Source organism: Ylistrum balloti, unplaced genomic scaffold (genome assembly GCF_031769215.1).
Source record: "Ylistrum balloti isolate Yb309-2 unplaced genomic scaffold, AGI_CSIRO_Ybal_v1 Utg370964, whole genome shotgun sequence".
In the NCBI taxonomy this organism is placed as follows: domain Eukaryota; kingdom Metazoa; phylum Mollusca; class Bivalvia; order Pectinida; family Pectinidae; genus Ylistrum; species Ylistrum balloti.
In genome coordinates this window covers 1,331,642-1,342,051 of record NW_026782542.1, presented here as the reverse complement: position 1 = coordinate 1,342,051, position 10,410 = coordinate 1,331,642, and the positions used below count along the sequence as shown (strand labels likewise).

At 33.6% G+C, this 10,410-nt stretch overlaps 1 protein-coding gene across 1 annotated transcript; it reads right to left on the bottom strand.

Moving 5' to 3' along the window:
* Positions 1-1,754: 1,754 nt before the first annotated feature.
* LOC132559762 (mannose-P-dolichol utilization defect 1 protein-like) lies at positions 1,755-10,399 on the bottom strand. Its single transcript, XM_060224385.1, has 5 exons — positions 10,291-10,399; positions 7,712-7,777; positions 6,673-6,805; positions 5,318-5,522; positions 1,755-4,156 (listed from the first exon to the last, which is right to left on the bottom strand). The coding sequence occupies exons 1-5, from the start codon at positions 10,397-10,399 to the stop codon at positions 3,935-3,937; spliced, it is 735 nt and encodes a 244-aa protein (XP_060080368.1). The 3' UTR covers positions 1,755-3,934.
* Between the last annotated feature and the right edge of the window lie 11 nt (positions 10,400-10,410).

Genomic DNA, 10,410 nt, shown 5'->3' with positions numbered 1-10,410 from the left:
TTGAGGAATTTTCATACAAGATATTTTCAAGGAGATATTAGGAAATCTCAAGTTGAGATGTTTTATACAAGTGGGGCCAGATCATATTATGAGAAAGATTGAGTTGCTAAAACTTTGTAAGTCCCTTATTTTGAACAAAAACAATGTCTAATAAAATGTTGCTATGAAGCACCAACATAACCTTGAGATTCTATCAATGTGATAAAGGACATTAAAATCAAGATTCTTTTTGTCCAAATTGAAGGATGTTCTTCCCTCTATAGTAAGTACAAGCTGTGGTGATACGAATATCTATTCTATGAGGCTTTACTGAATAAATTTATTTACTTATAAGTTTCAAGATGAAGCATTTTTTCAAAAGATTTATGATTACGATCACCAAAAGTAAAAACTGTAAACTAAGAAAATGGGATATTAGAGAGTTGTAGTCATAGCTTATTTTTACTGTTTATGCAAAATTGCATCTTACCGAGTGATGCATAGTGCCGCCATGACTTAGAATAGATCTATTTTAAGTCCTTGATGTTACTGTTGGTTGTTTCTAATTTATGTGAATGCACCTTTCGGGAATCGGAGCTTACTGTTCATTGCACAGTCTTAAATAAAATATCATGGAAATTTTCCTTCTTTTTCCTCGTGATTCCGTAGTCTACCTACTTTTTGATATCGATTTATTTTTCAGTTGTAGTGGCACAAATTCCCTACCCACTGTCTATATACATATTATAGTGACAATAATGTACATATGGACTGTTGGTCGAGAAATCATACGAAAACATCACTTGTGATGGCGGACACTTATGCGCTATACAAAAAGTATACGGATGTTCTGATCCGTTTTCCGCTCCGTGTTTTAGTGACGTCCAACATGGCCGCGTACAGCAAAAACAGTAATATTATTGAAAGTCTGTATTCAATAAAAGATTCAGATTAAGGACGTCTACTCAAGACATGCTTAAAACATTTAATCGACAGTGACACATCTTTCGGCGTGTGTGGAGCTTGTACCATAACTTCAAAATGTTGAAGACGGTAACGTTAGAAACGGAAAATAAGTTTAATTCGTATGAGATCGCATTTAAGATTCGACAGAGCTTGGAATCCATTCTGTTGTAACGATGAAGAGAGAGCGAACTTTTTTTGATAAATATATAAAGTAATGTCGTTATGTTAGCTCATATCACTTTGTTGGTATCATCTCAATATCATTCCAGGCAAGTTCTGATAATGGACCTTTATACTAACAGATTTTCACTAAGTACATATATATGTGTAAAAATCCCATGTAAATCAGTTTCTGGCCCAACAACAAGTGATAAACTGTCCAAATTTTTGTCTGTAGTCTGTGAGTCCATCCGTTTGTCTCTCTGTCCTTCAATACCTGGTACATCTTTTGCTATGAAGAAGTTTAAAGACGGGCCACATCTTTCTCTAATTCTGTTATTATCAAAATAATTTAATAAGTACTGACCCTTTGATCCTTCATTCAATAACAAAATTTCTTTGTGACTTAAATTTAATTTTTGTATCTTTTAATACATTTACTTTTGTACAATATTTGAAAATAAAACGAAATGAAATGTTTGATCTACAAGTACCTGCATCCTGCATGATTAAAATCAGAAAACTTTTAGATTTCCATGGCTTGTACATAACTGAAAAATTGGATCTGCAGATTGACAAATATCTTGATTTTGAACACCTTTTAGAGGAACAAGTCAAAATAGATATAGGAATGGAATAGCAAAAGCAAGCTGTGTTCCATATTTTATTTGGACCCTTCTGAAAAACTGACATTGGTTTAACCTGTCAATAAATTTGTTTACTGCTACAAAGAAAGAATGATTTTAAGATACTGGTTTCTGAAAATAAATAAATACAACATAGAAAATAGAAGTCTGTTAATAACTTCAACAAAGATACATTTTTTCTCTTAAAAGGATTTCAAAAACTCTATAAACTTGAACCACACAATTATGTTGGGCAAAAATTTCTTAACAGTAAGCAGAGATTTCATAAATAAGATTTCATGTGAACATGTTTCACACAAAACTCTTAGCATTGTGTGTCATTCATAGTCTCTTAATTACCATAGCCAATGTTAAATACCCACAATTAAAGTTGAGAGACCTTTGCCATTTTGTGTAATATCTTGACTTTGCAATATACTTTTAAAAAACACAAAACAAACTTCATTTCAGTGTTGTGTTCCATTGCAAAAGGAAAAAAGTATCAGTACTACAGATACTTAATCCAATAACCCTTGATTATAATTGAAGTTAGTGGTTCTTCAGGTGATGATGTCTTTGGTTACATTGGTGCTGACATGGTTGGTTAACTATCCTCAATACTCAAGGAGTTCAAATCACTTTTGCTTTCTGCACCCCTGGAACATTTCATGGCACAATCTGATTGGTTTTGAGCGGGTTTCAGAAGAAAACAAAATCTTTAAAACCAATACAAGTACTTTATTGTGACCTTGAGATTCATTTGATTGACATCAAAGGATTAAACAAGCCTTCTTGTCTTTTCCACCAGATGTCGCTCATGGAACTTTCAATACTGTCATGAAATGTGTCAGGGGTGCAGAGAGCAATCGTTAGCATAACACCTGGCATATCAAGGATGTTGGTTAACCTAAACTGACTAATATAGTCACATACATGCTGCTGTATATACTATCACTGGGAATCAAAATGATCCTACTGCTTATAGAGGCCTTGAAGAGTAAGCTTTATGGTCTGTTAGGCTAAGATATAAAAATTCCATACTCCAACACAAATAATACAATATGTTACCTGTGGTATTCTGCATAGACATCTGGGTTGGATTTAAACAAATCTTGAAGTCAGGATGAAAACTATGTAACTTTTACACTGCATCATACCTGATGTGTTAAACTTTGACCTTTGTGTGATGGCTGCCATGTCAGTCTACTTTTGTCTTTAGAGAGAATGTTCAATAAATTAAAGCTAGTCACCTGTTGCATGTACGAGTTGTTATCAAATCTGTATTACATTACATAGACAGTATTAGTAACCATTGTCACTAGAAAGAAGTCAGAGTTGGTTTCAACACTCCAGATTAATCAATAAAATTTTGAAATGTCAAATGAGAAAAAAAAAAGATACTAAATGATATATTACTTATGTATATAATAAAATAAAGGTCACAGAATAAACCAACAAAAACAGTGGTAGAATTCCTATATCCATAACTACAGTATGTTGTTTGGTTGGTCTTGATGGTCATAATATACAACATAACATGTTGACAATCCTCCGACACATCATTTACTAAAAAATAATTTTTATGGGGCTTGATTTTTCGTGATTTTCAAATAAAAACATTTTCTTGGATACTTTGAGAAGAAATATAGCTCCATAAATCTTGTCTTAGACCCAATAACCCTGAAACTCAAATTTTATGAATGTCTGAAAATTGATATGAATCCCTTGAGGTATGAATGAAACCACTAGAGCACTTGACAAACTTTCACAGACACAGGGACAGACCCCTTGGTTTCATCATTAGGGAACTAAAAAGATGTGAATATTTTGAAATAATATCGGAAACATAAATAATTCTATTGAATAGTTTTCGCATTGTATTTTTTTTAAAAAATATGAATGCAATATGGTCAACAGTTAAATAGTCTTCACATCCCAACGGATATTCTATCTGTTTTGTCATCATATTGACAATAATACAAACTAACAACTGTTAAATGGTTAAAGTATCAAATATTCATTCCCACTCTGTTTAGAGTATTCACACATCAATATTACTTACAGTTGTACACTAATGTTTGTTTTCGTTAAGTTAATGTTGGTTTTTGTCAAAAAACCAATATTGGTCGCACCTCAACACACTCATTATATACAAATAAAAATCTGGACTTGTCTACTGTAGCAGGTCCCTACTGTCGACGTCTTTAGTCTTCCTTGGGCTTTTTGTTCCAATAGTAAAGTACCTGGGCTAAGATAATTCCGTTACAAAGAGACGCTGCCACAAAACTCAGGATTATCAATGTGTCACCTGTTTCCTGCTGGGAAGTGAAGATCCGTGCTAGGGAGCCGGTAAACAACAAGGTGACTGTGATGACGGAAATCTGTCCAGTGCTGCTGTTTCTATAATTAGTTACAGCTTGTATCATCTGTAACAAAAACATGGTCAGACACATACATCATAATGCCCTGTATTATCTGTACACAGACTTTGTCAGACATTCATACAACACCAACGTGCCATGCACAAAGTAAGGAATATTTTAATAATACAAAGAAAGAGCAGTAATAATGATGGCAGTAAGTAATTACAGAGTCTATCTAATGATGATTTACTAAGAAGTTCATAAACTCCTCATTTTCAGGAATTATAGAGTAAAATTCCCAGTAAACTTCGAGTGATAAAATTTGTTTGTTAAGTGCTGTTTTTGATTATCCTGAACAATGCGGATGTAGCGTTACGTTCAAGTGAACTTTTTTTATCATTTCATTTCTCATCAAAACATTTTGACGGACGGTAAAGAATGAAAAGCATTTATAAACAATCATAATACAGTATTACAATTGTTGTAACAAATCACTTTCTGCATTTAACTTCATAATGCCATTTTCTAGAAGAAGGGAGACAACTCCTTCACATTTTTTATTTAATATATTTATATATGTTCGAAAATTGCTTTTTCTACAATCTGTAAATTTCAAGTCTAATTCTGATATAGGATTTTATGCTGAGAGTAAGACACATCCATTGTTTTACTAATTACAATTTACTCTCCAAAGCTAAGGGCATAAGCAGTTTTCAAAGAATCATGAAAACCTATATATTTTTATTTCAATTCATATGACTATAATATGAGCAGAAAAATCATGGCCAGGCTGGATTTCAAACCTAGGAACCTCCAAATTCTAGAAGAATACTCTATCAACCAAGCTACCCAGTCAGTGACGATTGGCCCAGCCCCAGGGCCACTACACAACTCAACTTAAGTCATATTAATAAGCCTACATAGTTTGAAAGATGTTTGGCAAAAACTAAGAGGGGAGATAACTGGACTAGACTACAATTGTGAATGAAAAAGAAACAAAAACCATTGATTCTTCTAGTCATATTTAAAAGATGTTCACGAAAGCACAATTTATATCATGGTCAGAAACTTTAAAAGTTTCAAAGATATTCGGTAAAAAGTATTAAAAGAGACTTTGTAACCAATAAAAATTGATGGCAGATTGAAAGACAATGCATTGGTCTTCATCAGATCGTCGGTAATGTGTAGTTCACCTATCTCTCCTAATCATTTCCTGATACTTACTTTACTTAGTATGACTATCAAAATGTTGAAGCTCTGGATTACAGACAGCAGCTGGATTGATGCCACGGGTGAAAGCAGGTAGGCCATACACAAACTGTAGATGACTAGGAAGAGTATAGCCCCGCTCTTTTGACCAGTGTAATACAGCACCAGGTACACAATGACTGTAGTCTGTAGCACTAAGAATATGCCTTCACCATATGAACTGAAACATAAAAATTAACAAATTATTTTAACATGCGCCAAGCATAACAAAATATTTTATGCTCTAAAATTTTCGAGGAAGCATATAGAAGCTGCTTTGTCTGTCCGTCCATCCTTTCGTGTCTGGAGCATAACTTTGCCAACAGTTAAACAGGGATCATGGTTTATGTGTTCGCCATAAGCGACCTGCACTGTACCAAATCAAAAACGCTTTAGCTGTAGAGTTATCACCCTTTGTTATATTTTTTGTGTCCAGACCTTAACATGGCTTTCATTTATGAATTTTGAAATTTAATGTACTGGAATACTTTGGTCATGCTATGAAGATGTGTAGTGTACCAAATTTAGGGCATGCAACATCTTAATTACAGAGTTACCTGGTAATGCCCTTATTTAAAATTTCATGTTTGGAGAATACTTCTGCTTGCATTTAAACTAGAATTTGAAACTTGGTGAATACATTGGCTATACTACTGCAATGTACAGTGCTAAAAAGTTAGGACCTATAAACCTTTAATTACAGAGTTATTTCCCTTTGTCAAACTTTAATATCCAATTTGAGCAAGGATAATGAATTTTGGTGTATACATTGGATGTGAATTGTACTAAATTCTGAATCTGTAACCCCTTAATTACAGAATTATTGCCCTTTATCTAAATTTTGTATTTGATAAAGTTTTTTTTTGCCAGGAAGCATTCATCAGTTTCAAAAATACTCTTGGATACCCTACTAAGCCTAACTTTGAGACTACCCTAAACTACATATTGTAGCAGTTCTCAAGGGAGCACTGTTCGGTCAGGACCACCTCCTACATGTAACAGGAAACAAACATGCATCTTTTTTTGGCCTTGTACAACTGCTGTCACTATCAGGTTTGATCAATGTTAAGGTTTATGGTGACTTCAGGTACTGATAGCATTACCAATATATCACTGTATTTTGGATTTTTTTTAAAGCGACGATGTGGATTAATATAAAGACCATTCTAAATATTATTGCTTTGGTACATCTTTGTCCTTTCATTAAGTTGGAAATTCTTTTGGAAAATTAAATATTATACTGCATAAGTTCAAAATAGTTCTTTGAATTAGGCAAGCTACATGTGACTAACATCAATAAACCTAACAATTCCTTACCATACCTGACTCACCTGAAAGGAAATCTCATGGCATATCCATAAGCAGTGGTGGCAGATACTGCTATCAACTCAAACAAAACACTCATGAAGCTGATGCCTTTTGCGCTCTTAGCTTGGGAAATCTTGATAATCTGTGGCAATTTCACTGAAAAATATCCAAGACGATTATGTACAATCATTCCAAACATGATATACAATTAATTTTTTGTGACATGTCACACATAAAAAAATACTCCTTTCAAAATTTGATTAAAAATAATCCCTCTTTCAATCTTTTAATTGATGAGATTCTTGAGGGATCTTCACACCAACTATTGTATCATTTTTATCGGATTTTATTTACTTTGATTGCCTTTTTGCTTAACTTTTCTTTCTTCTTCATTGCTGTGAACACTATCATAGGCAATATGGCACAAAATGAAACCAATATATGTAGACTTAGAACCATGCAGCATTACAAGAAATACTGATTACAAACTATAACTTTCAAAATCCAAGATGGCCACCAGTTGGAAAACATATGTAGACTAAGAACCTTCCAGTACTACAAGAAATAGTGATTACAAACTATACCTGACAAAATCCAAGATGGCCACCAGTTGAAAAACATATGTAGACTAAGAACCTTCCAGCACTACAAAAAATACTGATTACAAACTATAATTATCAAAATCAAAGATGGCCACCTGTTGGACAGTATTTTTTTCCTGAGAAAATCCAACACAGATGCCTGTTGACCTTCTAATTTTTTCTGATATATTATATCTCAGGAAATATAGTGAACATAAACTACAAGTAATAACAAAATCAAAGATGGCCACCTGACAGCTATTTTATTTTCAGATTAATCCCATCTGATGGTGGTGTGCTAAACTAGAAATCAACTTGAAATAAATTTTGTAGGTTTAAAGAAACAATATATTTCAGAAATGCTAGCTAAAATACTATCAAATATATAACAGCTGTTGTATGCTGAACTTCAGTGTTAAGAGTACTAGGGAAAGAACGAATTTGATCCTGACAATAACATACCGAGGTAGTAAAATCTTACCTAATACAGCACCGAGTATGATACTGTAGCCAAGACATTTGCTAAGGACCACTTTGGCACAAACAGCTGAAATAAAGAAAAAAATGATTAATCTTCAACTGCATACAACATTAAAGCCCTGATATTCCATCCTTTGAGCATTGACTATATTGATCCCTACAATATCACATAAGCTTCCTACACATCATGATATACAATGTATATATATATATTTACCTATCCAATCATATTCAAGCTATACCTATGTAGAAGTCACCTGCAGATGACAAACTGCACTCTTTCCAGGCATGACCTGTTTGAAATTACCACAGATTTTATATGATTTGTTTTATTTTTATTTTTATCAAATCTAGTTTATAAGAGTGCAGCTCAGGGGAGATGCAGACAGCAGAGTAATCGCTCTATTAACGTTGGATCATGGCACATTAAAACAGAGTTGCCTCCCTTTTCATAGATATATTACTTAAAATAATTGTTGGTTTGTATTTGGCCGCCTAAACCAATCCAGTTCTGTAATAATGTTCCTTAAAACCACGTACACGCAGGACAACTTTCACTACACAGCCTACTACTAACAAAATTATGGAAAACCCTGTATATATTACTTGAAATAATTGTTGGTTTGTATACCAGGTATCCTTAAAAACAGAAGCACTATTTCTATAGACATCAGAAGTATATCCTTACACAGAAGGGAAACAGTTTTGTCAATGACACAGAACAAGAGGAAATTCTTGGGTGAATAAAGTGATTGTTCTTTATTCCTTCATGACAATGTCAACCAATATCAAGACATCAGACAAGAATACAAAGTGTTGACATCACAATTAAGGTACACTCATCAATCTAAATTCATGCAGGTGGAAAACTAGTGAGATATTTATATCATAGACGGAAAAATCAGTGAATTACTCTTGGCACATTAAGTAAGGCATACATACAATGAATTGGTACACATACAATAATTCTTGCATGTAATCCTGCCGCCAACTTTTTATCAAGTTTGAACAATCAAGCATACTTCCCACATTGAAATGATCATTGGTGTAGTTGTAATTACAGCAGCAGTTTTTGCTTACAGAATTTTACACCAACACAGCCATGTGTAAAATTATTGGGTTTGAACACTTATGCTTTGTACATATTTTATGTCCTGCAAACCAGAATGTGTGTTGTTATCATTGGCTCCATATTGTGTTTCTGGGGTATTCCTGTTGGGGATTCCCTTCCTGGTTGTATATTTAAATGTTTCTGATTGGTCAATATTCAAGGAATCCTCTACAGCACTCTATGCTCAGATATGGGTCAGTATTGAATTTAATAACACACTACATATATATATATCAAGGCATATAAATAAAGGCTACATAAACATGTTTTTGTATTATAGGACAGTCTGTTAGAGGCTTACATGTAGCAGGCTGGATTGTAGTCAGGAATGTAGGATAGTGTTGGAATGTAGGATAGTGTTTCAGCAATAGACCTCTAAATCATTCTGGGATAGGTGCTATTTTCCTTTGTAGTCAGTTACAAGTTTTTCATCATCCTTGTATGTGTTAATTCCATAGGGTGGGATACTGGATGGCCATTTTGGCACAGTACACTAGATCAGTGAATATCATGAGTTGTTGGAACGAAATGATGTACCTGTGTTGTACGTGGTTATCATTATCTTGTCTTTGTGTTACTTTAATTGTTGTACACAGTAGTACATTTGTTGAACTTTGGAAAATGTTGTCTTTCATTTATCTAGCCAGAAAGCAGAACCATAGATCTGATGCACAATAAAATCACTTTTGAGAAATCAACACTTTTACAAAACATAAGACATTTTATTATTAAGGAAAATGGTATGATCATTCCACGATTTGAAGATTTAAGGTTGGGGTTACAATATAAAGCCCTAATGTTTAAATACAATATTATTTACACATACAAAAGAATTCTGTTATGCATGTCTAGTAAAGACACAGTTAAATTTACATATTAGGCATATAACAGGCAGGTACTTATACCTAGACTGAAAATTTCTGTCTCTGAAATGATAATTTAAAAGTCAATAAAAATGTAAATATCAATAACAGCATAACAGATGTGAATATTGACATCAAATTATCATTTTAGAGACAGAAATTTTCGGTCTTGGAGTTAGTAGCCTCGTATGTCAATACCCACTCTAGTCCAAGATTAAAATCGCAGAACCGTTTGCACTATACAGACTCATCCTATTAATTACGAGGTGATAATTGTAAGTGTACAAGTACCTCCGTATTCAGACTAGGCTGGTACCACTGGCCTAACATTATTATAAATGATCGCATATTTTTATTTTTGGGCATGGCATGTTTCGTATTAATCTGGATCATTCTTTAAGTATGATACATTGAAGGTGGATTGGGTACCACGTCATGAACTTTGATCGAATATTAAGACGTTTCGTCCCAAAGTAGCTAACACTGAAAAGCTCATTTGTCTGAGTCGAATGCGTTGTCGAAACGACTTACTGAAAACGTCTTAATGGAAACATGAAAGTTTTCACGGAAAACAAATGAAGAAATCCAAACAGAAGTCATATTTACCATCAAAGAAGTTAAACTTGACAAAGAATTCATCATAGCAAGGTTGTGGCACAAAAACCTGTAAGGTTCTTTCCAACAGAGACGCATCGTTTGTTGCCGGTTCCGCCATGTTGTCTGGGT